Source organism: Numenius arquata, chromosome 26 (genome assembly GCF_964106895.1).
Source record: "Numenius arquata chromosome 26, bNumArq3.hap1.1, whole genome shotgun sequence".
NCBI lineage: Eukaryota > Metazoa > Chordata > Aves > Charadriiformes > Scolopacidae > Numenius > Numenius arquata.
Window position 1 is genome coordinate 5,178,561 of NC_133601.1, and position 20,668 is coordinate 5,199,228.

The following is a 20,668-nucleotide window of genomic DNA, read 5'->3' on the forward strand; positions in this document are numbered from 1 at the left end:
AGGAGGCCAAAAAACCTGAATATATCAGGTTTAAAAACTCAAAGTGTTTAAAACAAGTTTAAGCGACGCAGCGGTTTTCTTCCAGAGGTGAGTTTTACCATCTGGAAGGGAAATATCCAGAGGATGGATGGAACCTGCCGACCACGGTGCGTGGGGATAAATGGTCTCTAAGGGCTGGATAAACCCTACGACAGCCCCCAAAATCCGCCAGCAATTTAATTGTGAGTCTCCAAAACTGCATTTCTCCTTGGGAAACTTCTCCGCTGGGATTGAGGCAGGTTTTGCTCTTCTCCCTCATGGCTCCCAGCCCAGGCGGAGCTCATTTCAGCAGCATTTCCATCCACAAAGTGCTTTATTTTGAACAAACCAGGCTCTAACTCGGGGGTTTTCGTTCTGTATTAAGTTGCTACATATTTTGTTTTCTTGTTAATCAACGAAGCAATGCCACAGTCATCCTTCAAACACATAAAGAGCTTCTCTCGCTGTACAATATTTTCCCTAACACATGTTAAAGATGGAAAAGGTACCATTAAAATAAAAAAAAAAATACAAAGATACATTGCAAAAACTCAAGGGAGGGAGAAAGTCAGAGTTTTAGTTCACATCGAGGTATAAAATTGATATTGCTGGTTTAGCCTGGGAGGAAAAGAGGTTTTTCCAGGTGTGAAGGTGATAACGGAGCCAGTCCCGGTCCCAGTTTCACCAGGACGATGTGCCGGCACCGCTGCAAAACTGATTTGCAAATTAAAATCCTCTTTATTTCTGCCTCCCCCTCCTCCTGCCGCCCCCCGCTTTCCGTACTGCATCCCTCGGGAGATGCTCAGTGCCCTCAACTACTCCTTCCTGCGAGCGCTATTTGGCGTGTTACAGCTACCAGAGAGGTTTGACATCATGGTTGGTTTTTTTTTTAAAAAATCCCTAAAATTAGTGCAAATTAGAAAGGGGGGAAGGAGGAGGTTACGCGACCAGACGCAGGTTAAGGGAACGCGCTGGAAAAAAGCGATTTAGCCTTTCGCTGTAAATCCAACCGTCAGTCCCCAGGTTTGCTTTCGGCAGCGAAAGTGTTAAACCCCCCCCCCCAGTTCTCAGCAGACCCTCATCGATTTAGAGACGCTTCCCGTCACCTGCGAATTATTGCAATAGGAATGTGCTTTTGTTGTTGTTGTTAAAGAAGAGGAAATTATTTGTGCTCTCTTGCCACCGAGCAGCGGGTCCTCTGCTGGGAGGGCAGCGCCGAAGCATCTTCAAACTGAGCCCCAAATTCTTGCTCCCCATCGCCCGCACCCCTCGCTTGGCCCCGTCCTCGGCGGCTTCTCCCTGCTCATGGATTTCCTCTTTTTTTTTTTTTTTTGCTTTTTTTTCCCTGTTATTTCCAAGGATTTGAGGTTTCGGCCGGAGCTGCCACCAGCCAGAGCCTTGTGCGGAAAAAAAACCATTTTTGCAGAGGAGGAACCCCCCCGAGGATGCTGCGCAGATGATGGGTAGACTCAGAGCCGGAGGGATCCAAGCGGATTCCGGGAGCGCTCTGGGAATGTCGGGGTGTTTGGATCCAGTGGGGGATGTCCTGCGGGCAAACGGCTCTTCGTGCGACGCAACCCGGAGCCGGGGCGCTGGAGAAGCCTTTCACATCGCCGTCGGACCTTCGGAAATCTCCTCCAGCCTTTGCTCGATCATCAGCCGGAGGATGGAATATCTGGAGAGGCGAAGGACAAGGAAAATAAGATTTTGGCAGCATCAAGCTGAGCTTTTATCCCAAATTGCCAAGAAAACCCTGGAATAATGCAAAACCCAACGGCTCATGCATGCATTAGGGACACAAAGCTGTGCAAATGAATTTTCAACACTGAAATATAGATACATCAATGACCTGAGCGATGGGACAGTGTCCCCTCAGTAAGTTTGCTGGTGACACAAAGCTGGGAGGAGCGGGTGACACACCAGAAGGTTGTGCCACCATCCAGCGAGACCTGGACAGGCTGGAGAGTTGGGTGGAGAGGAACCTCATGAAGTTCAACAAGGGCAAGTGTAGGGTGCTGCACCTGGGGTGAATAACCCCCTGCACCAGGACAGGTTGGGGGTGACCTGCTGGAGAGCAGCTCTGCAGAGACGGACCTGGGAGTCCTGGGGGACAACAAGTTGCCCATGGGCCAGCAATGGGCCCTTGTGGCCAAGAAGGCCAATGACATCCTGGGGGGGCATTCAGAAGAGCATGGCCACAGGCCGAGGGAGGTCATCCTCCCCCTCTGCTCTGCCCTGGGGAGGCCCCATCTGGAGCACTGGGTCCAGTTCTGGGCTCCCCAGTTCCAGAAGGACAGGGAACTGCTGGAGAGGGTACAGCAGAGGGCTACAAAGATGATGAGGGGCCTGGAGCATCTCTCTGCTGAGGAAAGGCTGAGGGACTTGGGGCTGTTCAGCTGGAGAAGAGCAGACTGAGGGGGGATCTCATCGATGCTGAGCAATAGCTAAAGGGTAGGGGGCAAGAGGATGGGGCCAGGCTCTTCTCAGTGGTGACTGGGGACAGGACGAGGGGTGATGGGCACAAACTGGGACACAGGAAATTCCATCTCAACATGAAGAAAAACAGCTTTACTGTGAGAGTCTCCCTGTTGTGGATTCTCCTTCTCTGGGGATATTCCAAACCTGCCTGGACACGTTCCTGTCCAACCTGCTCTGGGTGACCCTGCTCTGGCAGGGGGTTGGAGGAGATGATCTCCAGAGGCCCCTTCCAACCCCTGCCAGTCTGTGATTCTGTGAAAGAACCCCCCAACAATGTTGTTGTTCAACATTGAGATCCCAGCATCTCCCTCCAACGGCACCAAGTCCAACGTACTTGCGCATGAGCTTCTTCACTTCGCGATCTTCTTCTTCCTCCAGCTTCTGGATGAAGCTCCTGAGGACAGGCATCTCGAATTTGATGTACTGAGCAACCTGGGTGGGAGAGAAATGCCAAGTTGGGCGATGAAGAGGGTGATGCCCCAACCCCACGAGGCTGAAGGCGACCTCGCAGCATCCTCTCCCCAGATTTATCTGGGGAAATCAAGGACTCCACGACTTTTCCAACAAACCCTAAAAGAAATGATGCTTCCTCTGCATGACATGAACATCAGCTCGTGCAAACGAGCGCTAGCTAATTGGAAAAAAACTCCACCTGAGGTTTATTTTATCTTACCCACTGCCTGCAAGACTTGGCTCCTTTCAATGAGGAGCCCTGCACATCACCGGCGTGTCACTGAGTGCTGGTTAAGGCCAAATATACCCCAAAAGCGCCTCATTTGTGCTCTGATTTAAGCGCAGAGCAGCGCTGGGGCAGGAGGGAGCCGGCAGGTGGCATGAACGAGCCGTTCCCCACCCGCAGCCCTTTCGCCGGCTGGAAAAAGCATCAACGACACCAAAGGCTGCGCAGTAATTGCTCTCCTGCCATCAGATCTGGAACGGCAAAATGGGGCTGGGGGCATTTGCTCTCTGTTGGAGTTTAACGTTGGTCTTTAAGCACACAACAAGATTTTTTCCCATGGGATGGGGAGGTTTCAGAGGGGGACACGGGAGAAAAGCAAAGCGATTCCTGCATCCCCAGCACGGAGATGTCCCTCCGTATTTTCCAGCTCCGGCTGCATCCCGAGCCCTTCCAAAAGCGCCGAGCATCCCACACCAGTGAACTCACGTCATAGGTGACTTCTTCCACCTGGTCCTTCTCCATGAGGAAGACCTTGGAGACCTGCTCGCAGGGGCCCTGCAGGATGCGGGCGATCAGAGGGTAGTCGCTGGCTCGCAGCTTCTGCTTCTCTGCAACACCAAAAAGCACCAGTGGTCGGCCCAGCAGATCACAGCATCAGAGAATGATATGGGGTTGGAAGGGACCTCTGGAGAACACCCAGTCCAACCCCCTGCCGGAGCAGGGCCACCCAGAGCAGGTCCCACAGGAACGTGTCCAGGTGGGGTTTGAATGTCTCCAGAGAAGGAGACTCCACCACCTCTCTGGGCAGCCTCTTCCAGGGCTCTGCCACCCTCACAGGAAAGAAGTTCCTCCTCATGTTTAGATGGAACTTCTTATGTTCAAGTTTGTGCCCATTTCCTCTGGGGGGGCTTTGCCACGACCGACCCGACGGCTGCACCGGGGAGGGGGGTTTTGGCAGACTCACCTCCGCTGGTGTGGACGATGTACAGCGCAAACTCCTCTGCCGAGTTTTCAATCTGAACGGAGACATAAATCACTATTAAAGTCCATGTTTCTACCCTGCAGTTTCTTTCCCAGCAGTTAAAAAAAATCAATCCCATTATTTCACTCCGCTGTTGCATCTTATATCCATGGGATATAAATTCCCCTTCCCCGTGCAGAGCAACCCGGCAGTGTGAGGGAGAGGGGGGGATATCTAATGTACCTTGAATTTATTGAGCAGCAGTTTGAGGACCTGAGGGGTCGTCATCGTGCTGTTTATCCGGACGTTGGTGACGGAGCCGTACGCCGGCGTGAACACGGACGTCTACGGGGCACAAAGTCCATTTAAAGCGGGATTTCCCCACCCATCCATCGGACGAGGTTTTTGGGGAGCTGGGGGCTCACCTTATGGTTGTAGAAGTGCCCGTTGATGGAGAAGCGGTGGCGGCGGATGCGGCGCTGCTCGCTGGGGGTGCGGGTGCTGCCCCGCCGCCGGACGCCCACGTCGCTCCGCGTCCGCATCAGCTGCGGCGTCTCCTCCGGCTGCGACTTGGTGGCTGGAAAAGACCCGGCGGGAGGATGGGGCTGAGGTTTGGGGGCAAGCGAAACCCCCCCTGAGGTCCTACCCCAGCTGCAAAATAGCTCCTGGGAGTCCTCCCACGGATACAGAATTCCCCATCCCAGAAATACAGCCCTACAAAATTCCCAGAACAGATTAAACCCACCAGTTTAAACCACAGCAGCTACTGGTTTATTCTCCCCGAGCTCCTGAAGGAGGCTATTAATTCAGAATTAACTGCGTAAACCCAGGCTGCTACCTGGATAAAGCCTCTTCTCCTGGGGACTCGAGTATCTTTACTCGCTTTTCCGTAATTTAACTTTTTTTTTTCTTTTTTTTTTTTTCTTTTTTTTTTTTTGTTTCTTGTTTTCTCCTTTCCTTTAATGAGAACAGGAAAATGAGGCCAGTGCTTCAGATCTCTGCGTGAAAACTGGCCCGGGTCCAGATTATTATAAACTAGCTCTTCATCCATTTTTAATGAACCTCTCAGGCTCGAGCTGGGATGTTTTAATTCAAAGCATGTCGGCAGCAAGAAAAATCTCTGCTGCTCCAGATGCACCACGGGCCACGGTGACTAAGCACTCACGAGGAGCCGTGCACACGTTATGCACTGATTTTTGCAGGCTTTTGGAGCAAAATATGACAAAAGACTCCTTTCTCATGCCCTGGCAGAGGATTAACATCATATGGGCGGCTGAAATCGCCGCTGGGTTATTTCTATGGTGCGACGCGTTGCGGGTATCGCCTGGGCAAGCCTTAATTAAGGGGGGAAATAAAAGCGTCATCCGTGGGGGGATCAAAAAGAGAAAGGGGGGAAAAGCTCGAGGAGCAAGGATGGGGCAAAGGGTTTCCCGGATCGATGAGTTTTGCAAGTGCTCAGCTCCTCCCCGAACTGGGAAGGGGATGCGCATCCCGAAGCTGAAAGGATCAGCTGGTTCTTCTCTGCCTCCGGGGTGTATTTCCATAAAAGCAGCCAAAAAAATGGAAAAAAAATGGGTAAGAACATCTGCAAAATGCCCTGAACGAATGAGAAAAGTGCATAAAGCAGGTTTTTCCAGCGGGAATGGCCGGTGGGACAACTCTCATGTCCCGTCCATCGCTGCCTCCTGCTCAAAACAAGGGGTTAACGAAGCGCCGGGGCTGACGAGCTCTTCCCCCTCTCTACAGAGGAAAAACCAGGGCGGGGAAAAAAACTTTGCAGAATTGTTGACTTCCCCATGGCAACGGCACTTCCCAACCTATTCTTCTTCCCTAAAAGCGGAGCCGCCGGGAAGGGGAAGCGCCGACATCCTTTTCCCTACGATCCCACGAGGCTCTTTGCTCCATCCCCCTGTTTCTTTCCAAGCTCCTCTTCACCACATCCCACCGCGGCCCCTTCCTCGAGCAAAAACCCTTCGGAAGGGTTTCGGGCCAGCGGGGTTAAGATTTTCTTGCTGCAATTAAATAAATTAAATCTGGGTGCTTTGGAAACTGCTTTAAGTAACCTGGAGCAAGACGGAGACACTAATTTCTAGTGAAAAAAATGCCTGGTTTATATTTTTCTCAAATCAAACTGGAGCATAAGGCAGCTGCTCCCAACCGCCCGGCCAAATCCAACCGGACCCCAGCCCGGCTCACCTGCCCCATTCCTGGGAGACTCCGCATTCGGTGTGGGCTCTGCATCCGTAACCTGGATGTCTGGCAAGGTGCTGGGCTTCAGCATGGACCTGGGAATGAAAAAATAAAATAAAAGATGGGTGCTCTGTTATCGTGCAGCTGCAGAGAGAACGATAACCAGGATCGTTTCCCCTCCGAGCACCCACGTTGCTCTTTCCAGGATGGGAAGCAGCCTGGAGAAGAGAAGGCTCCGGGGAGACCTCAGAGCCCCTTCCAGTCCCTAAAGGGGGGGGCTCCAGGAAAGCTGGGGAGGGACTCTGGATGAGGGAGGGGAGCCCTAGGAGGAGGGGGAAGGGTTTGCCACTGAAAGAGGGGAGATGGAGCTGAGATGTGGGGAAGAAGTTCTTTGCTGTGAGGGTGGTGAGAGCCTGGCCCAGGTTGCCCCGAGAAGCTGTGGCTGCCCCATCCCTGGAGGGGTTCAAGGCCAGGTTGGAGGGGGCTTGGAGCAAGCTGGTCTGGTGGGAGGTGTCCCTGCCCAGGGCAGGGGGTGGCACTGGGGGGGCTTTAAGGTCCCCTCCAACCCGTTCTATACATCCTGTGGATTTGGCAGATAACCATCCCTGTAGGGTTGCAGCACAGGTTATTTGCAATATAAACCATAGAATTTATGCAAAAGGGGGTTTGCAAAAGCAGGGGGGTGTGTGTACAAAAAGGGAGGGTCTTTGCCAAATGGGGGGACTTTGCAAAGTGAAACCAAGGTACTTTATTTCAGACTTGGCTTCTTCAGGGTGTTGCACGTTGGACAAAAAACCCAAGGACCCGGACAAAGTAGCTGGGGTTGCAACCGCTGCCTTCTTGAGGGAGAGGAGGAAAAGCTGGGGGGGTGTTTTCGTTTCCCTCCACTCACCCGTGGGCTCCCAGGTTGCAGCCCGAGTGCCAGGAGGAGGAGGAGGGCGGCGGGCGGATGCGCTGGTTGTCATCCTGCATCTGCAGGCGGATGGGGCGGCGCAAGCCCCAGGAGATGTTCAGCAGCCCCTCCACGATCAGCTCGCCTTCCTCCTGCGCCAGAGACGGGCAGCTCAATATCCCAAATGTAAACAGCCATGAACATTACTAAAAGCTTTTTTTTTTTTTTTCCTTTTTTTTTTTTTCTTTTTGACCTCACAAATCTGAGTTACACCCAATTTCCTTGTTGTTTTCTCTCCTGCCAGAGAAAACAACACCCCCTGGGTGCCTGCCCCGGGGGTTTCCTACCTCTCGATGCCGCAGCTGTAAATTTTGCCCTTCATAGTAGATGTTGTACGTCTTCAAGTGTAAGAGAAGCTCATTTCTGGGGAAAAAAAAAATGGGAAAGATGCTGAGAAGAGGTTTGGAGGAGCGAGGGGGGGATGTTGCAGGCACCGCTCGGTACCGGACGTGGTATCCCCTGAGCCGGACGGGCGGAAATTTTGGGGGTCTGGGAGAAAGCAGGAATTGCTTCCCAGGGTCAGGCTGGGCGATGAACCTGCTACACCGCTGGGGGACCCAAAACATCCTAATTGGCCCCAAATTAAGCTATTTGCTGCATCTAGCCCTCCCTTGCTGAGGATATCTGCTGTGGGTTCAACCAGGGGTTGCCCTTTGCGACCATGAGTAGGGGGGACAAGCTCCTCTGCAACCGTCCCCTCCATAAAACTTGCAAAAAAGACGAAAGAAAACCCATCAGACCTTGGCGGAGTCGGTCACAAGGCTGAAAAACAAGAAAATTTTCGGGGCGCCCAAGCCCTTGGGTCATGCCGGAGTCACAAGTTATCACAGACGCGTTTATCACGGCGGCTCCTGACCTCGAGCTCAAACGAAAAGTCTGAGCCCGGCTCCAGTTGCAAATGAAAAATTAAAATAATAAAAATAAAAATCTAAATAATAAATAAACGGACCCAGGATGGCTAAGCACAGCTCCGAATCACGGGGAAGCGATGCCTCTGGCATTAATTCATAAAAGCTGTCATTAATTCAGCTGGCTGATTGAGTTTAAGGACGCCTGGCACCACCAGACGTAGTGTGAAGCAGCACAAATCACAGGGATTTGGGGTCATGGGAAAGCAAAAAGGGAGGGGGAATATCATGTACGTGCTTTATCTCCTCCAAAATCTTCCTTCTAACTTAAGAATCGTTTCACTTCTTTACCAAAGCGTAAAAGACCAATTACTAATCAGGCCCTTTTTCAGCAAAACCTGTATTTCACAAAAGTTGATAGAGCATTTGGCCACGCTCCTAAGGAAAAAAATTTAAAATCACAGCAACAACGCTTTTTCTTTTAAAGGAAATTGCCGTTTCTTGCCCAATAAGGGCTTTTTCTTCCCAAATCCAACCGAATTGAGTTAAACCCAGGGTCACTCCCCTCCTCCCAGTGAAAAAGCCCCGGAATATTGGAAATAACTCCCCAGCCATCCGCACCGCCCGTAGCCCTGCGTTACAGCCCTGCTGAGCTCTTACTTGGAGATGTATTTGTCTTTTCCGCAGGGAACCAGGTACTCGCAGCCGCCGTAATCCATCCTCCCGCTCTTCTTTCATGGGAGCTGAATCGCAAAGAGGGAGGAGAAAAAAACACCGGTGTGAACCGCCCCGTCACCGCATCCCCGATACGCACCCCTGGATAACGGGGTGGGGGGGGCGGGAATAAACTGGCTTGGATTTTGGAAGAGCTCTTGGGAAAAGGCGCCAGGGGATGAGCCGCGGGTAAAGTTTGAGGCGGCTCCTGCCGGAAAACCGATGGGGAGGGAAGGAAAATCAGATAAGGGGAGAGGCGTTGTAAACTCACTGAAAATTTAATACCGGCGGAGATACGCTTACGCCAACATTTGCATTTCCAGCATCCATGGGCCGCCCCGGCGATGCAACGCCTGGAGGTGGAAGGGTTATAAGCGGGATTTGCTCCTTTTCCCCATTTATTTTACTGGGGTTTTGCCCCAAAGCTCCAGACACACAGGGCTGGATCCAGACGATGCCTCCTCCCGCCGTCCCGACACCAGGACACGGGAACGAGGGCTGACTTTCCCAAGCAGCGAGAGATGCTGGGCTGGTTCCTTTATTTTATCTATTTTATTTATTATTTTATTTTATTTATTAGATATCCTTTTTTTTTTTTTATGATATCAGTTCAATTTCGGTGCGTTCCCTCCAGTGCCAGCACAATCTCCCTCGCTCTTGTGCAAAATCTTGGCAAGTCCCCCCAAAATCCCACCTTTGGAGTGGCCCCGGCTTAAAGTGCGAGAGTGATTTTTGGATGCTACGAAGCAGAATTAAAACGAGATTTAGGGTGAAGCCCTCAGGGTCGCTCTTGAGCTCAGAGCACTTTGGAAATCACACCTTGAAGTGCAACGTCGGGGCGGTTTTGAGCGATGGGAAAAGGCTTCTGGAGTTGTGCCTTTCCCCGGGTGTTTGGGCAAACCCTCGTTTCATTTTTCCGGGGTCTCTCCCCTCCCTTCCCTTGTCCAGAAAGAGAAACCGAGGCAAGAAAAGACCCACAAACTGCTCTTTTCTTCCACCTCCTGCATCGCCATGTGCTTCCTCCCAATCCCCTGAGAAACAAACCATTTTCCTGCCAAAAAACCAAAGAACCCCCAACACCCCCCAGGCGGATAAATGACTCAACCAAGGCTGTGCGGCAAAACCTGTATCAGAGAATGGCCCTAAAATCTCAGCACAGCGGCAATCCCCGCTTCTTACCCCGCACTCCGGGATGTATTCTGGCAAATAAATTATATACAGCAGCAAAAATGCTCTGCGTCCTGCTTCAAACCACAGAAGAGGTTGCAAAAGCAAAAGCTGGTGCAGAAAGAGGCAGGGGAAGGGCAGGAAACCAGCCCGGCCCTGGGGCTCCAGGAGAAAGCAGAAGAGAAACCCGTCACCAAAAAAACGCACGTCGCTGCAACGGAAAAGCTGACAAAGCCTCGGGTTTCCTGACGAGCCCAGGAGCCACGCGAGCATCCCGGCAAACCCGGCATCAACCCTCCTCCCGCAGCCGGGCAGCATCCATCCATCCATCCTCCCCCAGGGAATAAACCCAATAATAATCCTATTTATCCCACGAAAATGCTATCGGGAGGGGATTTTGCAGCTGGCTTTGCGGCTTCGGGATAAATGTCGGAGCGGTGGCTGCACGGCACCTGCTGCGGCCGGGACCCAAATTTGAGGGTCACCAGCTGTGAGATACGGGAACGGGAAGAAATAAGCATCTCGCTTGTGGGCGGCCCCTGAAAGCGGATGAAGAAGCGCTGGGGAAGTCACCGCTGAGATATAACCGGACGGAGGAAGGACGAACCGACACGGCTGCTCGGCTCATGCAAAAAAATGTTGCCAAAAAAATACCAAAGTGGTTGAAGAAACCGCCCCCCTCCCCATCTCCAGCAGCACAGCCCCGGGGGGGGGGGGCCTTTGCCGTCGCAGGGGAGTTTCGCTCCGTGGAATCGCAGGGATACAAAGGGGTGAAGCCGAAGCCCCAGTTCCCTGGGAGGGGACACTGCGGTGAGCTCCGGCCAAAGAACCGAATCGTTTTGGGATGGAAGGGGAACCCCGAGATGCAGGTTCATCTCCCTGCGCTGAGGAGCCCGGTTTCCTGTTTACCGCCGCTGCCACCTTCGCCTCCGTCATCACATCCCCTTCCGAGCAAGCAAGGAAAGGGGCAAATTCTTCCTTTTTTGGGTCTTGAGAGTGCCAGGCTGTGGGTGGAAGGGAGCGGCGGCCGCCCGGAGATCCCCAGAGACCAGCTGCGCTGCTCCCCCTGTTTTTCTGCCATGGCTTTGGTGAAAGGTTGGAAATTGCCAAAATGAAAGGGTTGGAAACGTGGAAATTGCCCAATCGGTTGCTCAACCTCAGCAGCTCAGCATCGTCTTAATTTCCCGCCACCCTCCTGCCTCAGTTTCCCTGCTCCGAGCTGATGCATTTCATTTGCGCCCGGCGCGGGCTGAGGTTTCGCTGCGTCTTGCACTTTTAAAAAAAAATTCAGATCAAATCAATTCCCCCTGCACACGTGGCAGGAGGATTTCAGCCCTCTCTGCCTTCCAACACGAGCCGGCGGCTGCTCTCCCAGATGCTTTCAGGCCTGACGGACCCCAGACTTATCCCCCCCCCTCAAAATAACCTTCCTGAGACCCTTCCCCGCATCCCTACAGCCCCATCTGCCCTGGGGTGCGGGGGGAGCCTGGCCCCGCTCGCAGCCCCTGGCACGGAGAGGGAATGAGCGCTCGCTTTTGCCGAGCTTCCAGGGAGATGCACAGCTCAAAGAGAACCAAAAAAAAAAAAAAAAGAGAAAAAATGGAAAAAAAAGGGAAAAAAATGGGAAAAAAACCCCAAAGATCATGTTTTCACCAGGAGTGGGATGGTCTTCCCTGCTCTTGAAAGGAAAAGAGCGTTTTTCAGGGGAGATTTGCTTCCTCAGTCCCCTTCCAGGGCACGCGGATGCTTTGGCCACATCCCTGCTGCCGCTTTGGCATCTCCCCGCTCGGCGGGAGACGCGGTTTCGGCGCAGCTGAGGCTTCCCCCGGGCCGTGCGAGGGATTGTGGGAATATCCCGCTCCCCGGGGAGGCCGCGATGCTCCCTCCTGCCCAAACCCCACCGCTTCCCTGCAGCCCAGGGCGGCTTTTAACCAGCCCAACACCGCATCGATCCCGCTGCAATCAGTGGGAAAGCATCATCCGGAGGCGACAATTCCTCTCTCGCAGGCACCGGGAGCCCCTCGGAGCGGCTTGGCTCGACGGTGGGACACGACCGAGCGCTCTCACCCCGTTCCGGCAGATCCTTCGCTCGGCCGACGGTGCTCGGTGACGGCTCCCACGAGTCGCCGCACCGGTGGCTCTGGCCCAGGCGCTATTTTGGAACCGGGATTTCTTCCGAGCGTCCGTCCGGCGTCCCTAAGCGCGAAGGTGCAGCGGCTCCATTGTTTTCCAGCGCTGCTATTGTTCGCCAGCCCAAATGCTCAGCCCCGTCCTGCGAAGGGGACCGGAGAGGAACGCTGAGCGGTGGCGGGGTCACCGGCAGGCGATGCCATCGGGGCACCGGCTTGCTTGGGGACAAGCGAAGGGACTCATTGGCCACAGTCAGCAGGTCAGACACCCCCCACCCCCCCCTCCCCGAGCAGAGCTGGGGGCCATCAACGGCTTGTTTGTGGGCTACGGGAAAGGAGCTGGTGGGGTCTCCACCCCGGGTGCCACGGGGACCACAGCGAAGGAGTCGTGACCGGACTGGGGCCCCTCGGGTGCTTGTGGCTCCCTTCCAGCCTGCGGGAGTAGCCAGCCCGAAAAGAGAGGGCGATGCCAGGGATGCTCGTTGGGGGCGGAGGTGACACCCCCCCGGGGCGTGGGGACCGGATCCTTCTCCTCCCCCCCGCCCCGAGGGTGGGCGCAGCCCCCTCCGCCCACTCGCTGCCGACGGGGCTCCGGGTGGGCTCCGGCTCAGCCCCGGGGAAGGGGAAGGGAATGGGGATGGGGATGGGGATGGGGATGCCCCGTCCCGCCGCACTCACCCGCTCCCGCTCCGCTCCGCAGCCGGCGCCCCCCGTAGGGCCGCCCCTCGGTGGGGCGGGGCCGGACGGGGCGGGGAGGGGCGGGGCTGCGGGGTCGAAATCCCGGGGGACAGCCCTCTCCGGCACCCAGGGTCACCCCGGCACCGGGATCCCAAGGGAGACCCCTTAGCGGGTGCCAGGATCCCCCAGAGGATGCTCTATCTCGGAACCCAGTTTGTGCCGGTTTGACTGGGATCCCAAAGGATGCTCCGTCTCAAAGCCCTGGTTCGGGCTCTGGGACCGCGTTCCCAAAGGACGCCCTGTTTCTGGCACCCAGGTTGCACCTCAGAACCAGGATCCCAAAGGATGTAGCATTCCCAGTTCCAGGACCAGGATGCCAAAGGATGCCTCAGCCGCAGTGCGAGGACCAGGATCCCAAGGGATGTCCCATCCCCAGTGCCAGGACCAGGATCCCAAAGGATGCCCCAGTACCAGGACCAGGATCCCAAAGGATGCCCCAACCCCAGTGCCAGGACCAGGATCCCAAGGGATGTCCCATTCCCAGTGCCAGGGCCAGGATCCCAAGGGATGCCCCAGCCCCAGGATCAGGATCCCAAGGGATGTCCCATCCCATGCACCAGGGCTGGAAATGCTTTTATGATCGGCTCCAGCTCTGTGCAGGACTCCCAGAGGGAACATTGCGGGCTGCATCACACCGGCTAAAGTGGTTATTTCTGCCTTAGAATGTCCCAAAACCTGGGATATTCAGGGCCGGAGCTGTGCAGGCATCGCACGTCGCTCTTCTACCTTCCGGACGGTGCAATGGGGCCGTGTGCTGGCAGCAACCAGCTCCCAACCACGGCCGTGGGATCCCATCCGGATCCAAAACCGCCCCCGAGAAGAGGATTGAAAAGGAAATAAATTTAAAATAATAATAATAATAATAATAATAATAATCATCTGCCTGGAAGCAGATGTTGCAGCCTGGGGGTCATGGTTACCTCCGAAATGGTGCTCAGCCTCCAGCCTCTGCTCCCAGGCTGTGGGTCCCATCCTGTCCACACGCCCCGCACCGCCCCGGGGAGGGTCTGGGGGGGCGCGGGGGTACTAAGTATTCCAGAAGAGCAGCAGCGTGTGGTCGCGTCCCTCCGCCTTTGTCTGCTCCTGACCTTTCCCAGTGCTTTGTGGCTTCTCCGGGCTTTTTTTTTTTTTTCCTTTTTAAGGAATTTGCCTAGAAACAGCCCACGCGAAGGGGAAAAAAAAAAGAAAACCCAACCAAAAAAACAAAGAAATAATCTAAACAGCTGCTTTAGCAAAACAAGCAAGTCTTTACAACCACGGATTGTAATCGGCCTTTTTTTGTTGTTGTTTTTCCTTTTTTTTTTTTCACTTGTATGTAAAATATGAGAAGTTCAGGAGGAGCCATCTGGCTTGGGGAAACACTGACTCGGCGAAAGCGAGCCGGAACGGGGGTTAGTATTTATATTCCAGCAGCATCTTCGAGGGCCGGCGGGGATGAGAGGCCCTTTGTCGCCGGGAGAGCCCGGCCGCGCCGCACAATGGAACCCCGGCCGCCCGTGCTGCGCAAACCCCAGCCCCAAAACCCAGGGATTTAGCCCCAAAGAGAGAGAAAGCTTCTACCGTACCCCGCAGCCCACGGGGTGGATGCGATTGGAGCAAAAAAAAAAAAAAAAAAAAAAAGAAAAAAGAAATAAATAGAGGGTTTTGGTTGGTGTGGGCACCTGCAGGAGCACAAGGAAAGACTTGGTTGAAGAATCGGGATTAAATCCCGATTTAGCGACATCCTGCTTGTTGCCTTCACTGCACAGTACTGAGCCGGCGGGCTAGACAGAGGTATTTATTTACCAAATAAAAGGGATTTGACCCAATCTTGTCATACGAGGACACCCTGAGAGGCAGGGACAGGCTGCCAGCTCCTCCTTCCCCCCCCCACCCTCGGCGGCTGGAGCGGGAACCCGAGAGGAGCCGAACCTGCGTGGAAGGAGACCAAAGCTTCTGCCCCGCCGCGGTCCCCGCCAGCGGCCGTGAGCCCGAGCATCCTCCCGCCTGCCGAAAATCTCCCGGGAAAAGGATGCTGCGCAGCCAGAGCCGGGGTTTAACCCCACGGGGATGTTCCAGCAGCCGTTTCACAGGTTAAATCAGTATTTCTGTGCTAAACACCACGCGGGGAACGTGGCTGATGCCTTTTAAACCATTGGCTTTGCCGGATTTACTGGCGTTTCCGCTCCCATAGCTGAGCCTGGAGGTCAAGGACCTCACTCAGACCCAAGCATAAAGCACCAGCTCCAAAATTCTCCAAAATTCAAGTATTTTCCCCCCAGACCGAGCAAGCCTCCAAACTCCCTTCATTCGCACCCTGGCAGCTTCCCATTATTTCAGTTTTAAGACCCCCAAGCTAATTGTCAGTAAATACCAAACAACATTACGCATTTGGATGCACGTTAGCTTAGGAGCATCTGGGAGCCGTTACGCAGCCGCTGGGAACCAGATGGGAAGAGACGTGGCTTTTAAAAAGGCCTTTGCTCGCACCTAATGCCATGTTTCTTTGAGACACGGTCCCTGTCCTCGTTTGAGGACGTTTCAGTCGTTGCGAAAATCCTCAGGTTTTGAGATCCTCTTTGGGATAAAGCTCTTCTTATTGGGTCGATGCAGCTGATGCTGAATTTCGATTCGGGCAAGACACCAGGAGAAAACCCAATTATTTCCAGAGCTCTGCCCCAGAAGCACAAAGGATTAACGGGGATTAAGATCCGAGCCGTTCCCATCACGCACCCAAACCCAGCCCAGCTCAGGAACGACTGGAAATCCCTCGCCCTGGTCCAACAGCTGTTCCACCTTCTCTGGTATCAGATCTGCTCTCACCCCCTCTCGCTGCCGATTTAGGTGGCTTTTTGCCATTTTTCTTCCCATCTGACTACACCGGTCATGGTGGGCTACACCTACGTTAAGAAAGGGACTTGGGTGCCTCAATTTCCCTTAAAATCACAGGAGCTGAGACCCCTTGAAGGCTGACAATGCTCTGGAGGTGCTGTGCATCCTCAGCCAGACGTTCCCGGTCCCAACTCATCGTAGGCAGCTGCCGCTCCGGGCCAACATCAGGAATTTCCGATCACAGCTCCAGAGAAAACAAACGAGTTCATTAAACGGTTGGAGACGAGGCAAGGTGCTGGTGAGCTTATTCCTGGGCACGCAGCAGCCCCCAGAAGGGCCCAGGAGACTTTGCTTTGGCTACAGATTGCCAAAGGCAGGGCAAGAATTTAGAAAATTCCCAATTCTAAGGCTTTAGGGGGGGAATTTGTCCAGAGGAGGCCCCAGAGATGCTGGGAGGGCTGGAGCCCCTCTGCTGGGAGGACAGGCTGAGAGAGTTGGGGGGGTTCAGCCTGGAGAAGAGAAGGCTCCGGGGAGACCTTGGAGCCCCTTCCAGTCCCTAAAGGGGGGGGCTCCAGGAAAGCTGGGGAGGGACTCTGGATGAGGGAGGGGAGCCCTAGGAGGAGGGGGAAGGGTTTGCCACTGAAAGAGGGGAGATGGAGATGAGATGTGGGGAAGAAGTTCTTTGCTGTGAGGGTGGTGAGAGCCTGGCCCAGGTTGCCCAGAGAAGCTGTGGCTGCCCCATCCCTGGAGGGGTTCAAGGCCAGGTTGGAGGGGGCTTGGAGCAACCTGGTCTGGTGGGAGGTGTCCCTGCCCAGGGCAGGGGGCGGCACTGGGAGCTTTAAGGTGCCTTCCAACTCAAACCATTCTGTGATCCTATGATTTTACCCCAAACGAGGTTATTTCTCTGCTGGTAACTCTTGCTGCTTCTATTCCTAACTGCACCGGGTAACTCAAAGCCTCTGCTCAGTGCAGGAAGAGAACTTGAAGGTTGTTTTTTTAATTTTAATTAGGGAATTAGTTAAGTTTTGCTGTGTGGAAACACATCAGTGCTGCCTGTGCAATTGCTTTTACCGGGCGTTTTGCTGCCCCTTGGCTGCCCCAGAGGTTGGGAGCTGCTTCAGCCGAGGGCAGGGACAGAGAACGCAGGAGCCGCAGGGACTGCAAAGCTCTGCCTCTTCCCAATAAACCACGGGAATTCCACACGTCTGTGCGGTACGAGCCGGGGGCCGAGAGCTGGAAGGGTCAGGAAGGCGGCTGGGGGTTGTATTTTTGGGTGGCACTTGCTACAGACAGATGCTTGGTCTTCACATCACCTGGATTCCCAAACCATCCGTGCTCCTCCGAAGGGGACGCCCCAAAGGAAGTGTAACACCACGCTGCCAGGTTGCATCTATGCCCGCGTTTATTTATACTGAACAGCTTTAAAAATACAGAATAAAATAGCTTTATCTACTATTATTCACAACATCTGGTCCAAATATTACATTTTTAAATATTTGTTTAATGAAGCAATGTTAGAAAAAAAATATGAAATAAAAAAAAAAACCTCCGTAAAAGAATTACACATCTCAGAACAAAACAAAACAAAAAAAGAAAACAAAAAAAACCTCTTGCTGTTGAACAAAAAAAGTTTTACAGCCAAAGTCAGTCACAAAAAGTCATGGGAAAAAAAAAAATTTATCCCCACTGCCTAAGAACAGTCAATAGTTTGTTACGCCAAAGGTTGTTATAAACAGACAAAGTACAATAATTTGGACTGGCAGCAAGATGATTTACCTGGAAAGATGCAGTAAATGCCAGAGAGCACACAAGGCAATTCTAAAATCTATCTCTCGTGTCAGTATGTACGGATGAGGATGCACAGCCACAGGCAAATTGGAACCAGACGGGAGAACCTGGGGTGGCTCTGAAGACGGATCCCCGACGGGCAGGAGCCGCCCAGCACCGAGCTCTGCCCGGACTCGCGGCCAGAAGCCAAACACTGGGATCTCGTGGCCTCCTCCCATCCCGCAACGACCCATCGCAGCTCCCCAGACGCGAGAGCACAGAGGACCTTGTCACCCCACGGCCACCAAGGCCATCAGCCGCAAGAAACGCTAAGAAACACGCACCGAGTGTTTCTGCGAAAAAATGAGTGACCCATCGCTCCCTCCCCCTAAAAAAAAGGGAAAAAAAAAAAAAGAAAAGAAAAAAGTGACTTTTGGTTGAAGAAGGCCATGTAAAAGAAACCCCGCAGGTCGTGCTGGTCTGTCACACATGCATTTTCTACATGGCTATAGGAGTTATGTTAAGCACAGGTTGGTTTAGATTGCGTGTAAGCGTCCAATGGCTCTCAAACCACTAGAAATTGGCTATTTTAAACCCCGTGACCCTGGAGCGCTGTTTATACCACAAATGATGCCATTTTCAACCATTTTTGTTAAAGGATGCAATGCTCTAAGTGACCGGTTGCACTCACCGATGCTCCTTGTGGTATAAACAGCACTGAGGATTTCCATTCGCAAGCGCCAATTCTGCATCGGGAGTACTGAGATCTCAGTAGGGAGATGAATAATAAAGAAACCCTTTAGGTTTTTGGTAGGAACACAAACATGGGTAAATAAAGTATACACAACTACTATCGATTCGTCAATGAAAAAATTCTACCATCACATGACATTGTCATGACAATCATACCACTCCCTCCCAGGAAACCGGCGGTCGTTATCCTGAGTGGAAATGTTATTTTTTAATATATGGAAAGAAAATACTGCAATATTCATGTACAAACCAAGTTGCCATATTTAAAGTCAGTATTAAAAGGCATAAAGCAAATTCTGGGTTTAAAGTTTGAACTTTCTGAGCGAGGTACCTGGGTAAGTTCCTCTGCCAACGCACTCTAATATGACAACATTAATCAGTCATAGCTGTTAGCTATGAAACCTCAATTTCTATAGGTATAATTTGCAAGTATTCACTTTAGAAAACGTGTTTCAACGTGTTAGCAAGAATTCTTAATTTAACCTAAAAAAAAAATACAATAGAATATCAATTACAAAAGTCCCAAGTTCTTTTGTTTCACATACCATCTTTGATATGACAAAATGATATTTCTACCATGAATATTTGCCCTTCCGTCTTAAAAGTTTGGTTCAACATCTCCTCGCCTCTTCGCTCCTCTCTCGGGTGTCGTCTTCCCTCCGTGGTTTTGTTTAGTTGAGCTGTTTGAAAGGCAGGCTACAACATCGATAGGAAAAATACAGTATTGCATTTACAGTCAGATTTCTCCATCCAGCCGCTCTTACGCCTCAAAGCCGGGACGTAACCAGCAAACACGAAGCATTTCAATGCTTTTTCCAAACTAACAAGTTAATCCTCTGCAACACGTCCGCCAGCAGCTCGGGCTGGGCACCGCGCTCCCCCCGGCCGGGGCACTCCCCAGCACCCATTAAACACTGGGGTAGAAAAGCCAACGTGGGAAAAGGATTTTAAGGTCCACAACTGCCCCAAACCGGGGGCAATTTGGAGTTTTTTCCCTCGTCAAGAAAAGCAAGGCACCTTCCTCCACCGGCAGCTCAGGGATGGTTTCAGGTGCATCAGAGAGAGGAAGGGGAGCATCAGCTCCCTCCTTTGCTCGCCTGCAGGGGCTGCGTGCCCTCCTCTGCCCTCGAGGTCCTGCCACCACCCCAGACCCCCGGCTGTACATCACGAGGTGCTTCAGCGGATCCCCTCTGCAAAACCCAGGCTCATCTCTAACCATTCATGCTCATAATAAGATGGAGAGAGTCGCTCCGTATAGAAATTTGGTTACAGAAATGACAGCTTAACTACAGCGACTTGTTTTAGCGTTACCAAGGGAAGTGGCTGGAAAAGCAAACACGCGGCGAAATGTTCCCGCCTGTCCTTCTCTCAGCCACACAACAGGATCAGCACGGTAGGACCCAAACTCACAAAAATAATTAAATCCAACAGTTAAACAGAGTAATTGGACTTCACCTATTTGGATGGTCCTTCCTGGGCTGCAGGAAAGGGGTGGTGTTCTGCTCCAGGGAGAAGGAAAAAACATCCCTGGATTGGTTGCCCTGTAATTTGCCGTGGGAATTCTCACAGGAAGGCAACGCAGAACACGCACAGCTTCACCTCAGCCAAAGGTGAGAGAAGACAAATGCCATTTCTCATCACCTCGTCTCTTGTCTGCGTAAGCATCAAAGTTACCGAGAGAATATCTGGGGGGAGAAGTTGGAAAAGCCTTGGGACACAGGTCCCTGCCGTGCCCAGCGGCGTCACTGGACTCGACCTGTCTGTATTTCCAAGCTGGCACTGCTTTAAATAAAAAAAACTTTTGCCTCCCTTTCTCAACATTCACAAGATCACCACCTTTGGCATTTTACATAATTATAACCACCACACGTAGGTGGCTTTCATTTTTTTCTTTTTTTTTTTATATATATATATTTAACTGCCCCATGTCTCCCCCACATCTTTGGTTGCACATGAAGTTGGGAAATTTGGAAGCTTCGTGCCACTGATTAGAGGTCTCCGCACTCAAACTACCTGCAAGTGGACGTGGAAATCTAACTCCTCACTACCCGAAGAGGAAATAAGTTTAAAGTGATAAAAATGACTTTGTTTTACAGGCAAACTAACCTTGTCTACTACACAATAACTCTTCCGACCAGCTTTCGAGATAGCCCAATTGACACCAAGACTGCAAACTACTGAAAGTTCCCTGAAGCAGGAACAAACACATGCTTTGTTATGGAAAAAGCGGTATAAAATAGTTTCTGGAAACAGCCATGGCATGCTGAGAACGACAGCAATGGAATCATTCCGACTCTACACTAATCAGTACTGATCCATTAAGCTCCTTCCTCGCCCTCCCCACCCCAACCCTTCCATGCTTCAAAAACCAACAACAAATTCACCTGGAAGTAGACTCAGAGAAAACAGAGTTCCAGTAGTCAAACTTTCATAAATAGATTAGCGAATTACAGGATCTACTGT

At 52.5% G+C, this 20,668-nt stretch overlaps 1 protein-coding gene across 1 annotated transcript; it reads right to left on the reverse strand.

Annotated features, from left to right (window-relative positions):
* Nucleotides 1–336: 336 nt before the first annotated feature.
* On the reverse strand, nucleotides 337–12,866 carry RASSF2 (Ras association domain family member 2). The gene is made up of 12 exons (XM_074164182.1): nucleotides 12,815–12,866; nucleotides 12,075–12,279; nucleotides 8,787–8,869; nucleotides 7,566–7,641; nucleotides 7,219–7,370; nucleotides 6,333–6,421; nucleotides 4,562–4,713; nucleotides 4,380–4,481; nucleotides 4,140–4,191; nucleotides 3,662–3,783; nucleotides 2,831–2,928; nucleotides 337–1,693 (listed from the first exon to the last, which is right to left on the reverse strand). The coding sequence occupies exons 3-12, from the start codon at nucleotides 8,843–8,845 to the stop codon at nucleotides 1,624–1,626; spliced, it is 972 nt and encodes a 323-aa protein (XP_074020283.1). The 5' UTR covers nucleotides 8,846–8,869; nucleotides 12,075–12,279; nucleotides 12,815–12,866; the 3' UTR covers nucleotides 337–1,623.
* Between the last annotated feature and the right edge of the window lie 7,802 nt (nucleotides 12,867–20,668).

Bases quoted from the DNA above. Each gene is read 5' to 3' on its own strand.
- RASSF2 (XM_074164182.1), bottom strand. From the start codon at position 8,845: ATGGATTACGGCGGCTGCGAGTACCTGGTTCCCTGCGGAAAAGACAAA. The intron at 4,482-4,561 runs GTGAGCCCCCAG...TGTGCCCCGTAG, and splicing joins GGCACTTCTACAACCATAAG to ACGTCCGTGTTCACGCCGGC. The intron at 2,929-3,661 runs GTGAGTTCACTG...TCTCCCACCCAG, and splicing joins TGGAAGAAGTCACCTATGAC to GTTGCTCAGTACATCAAATT.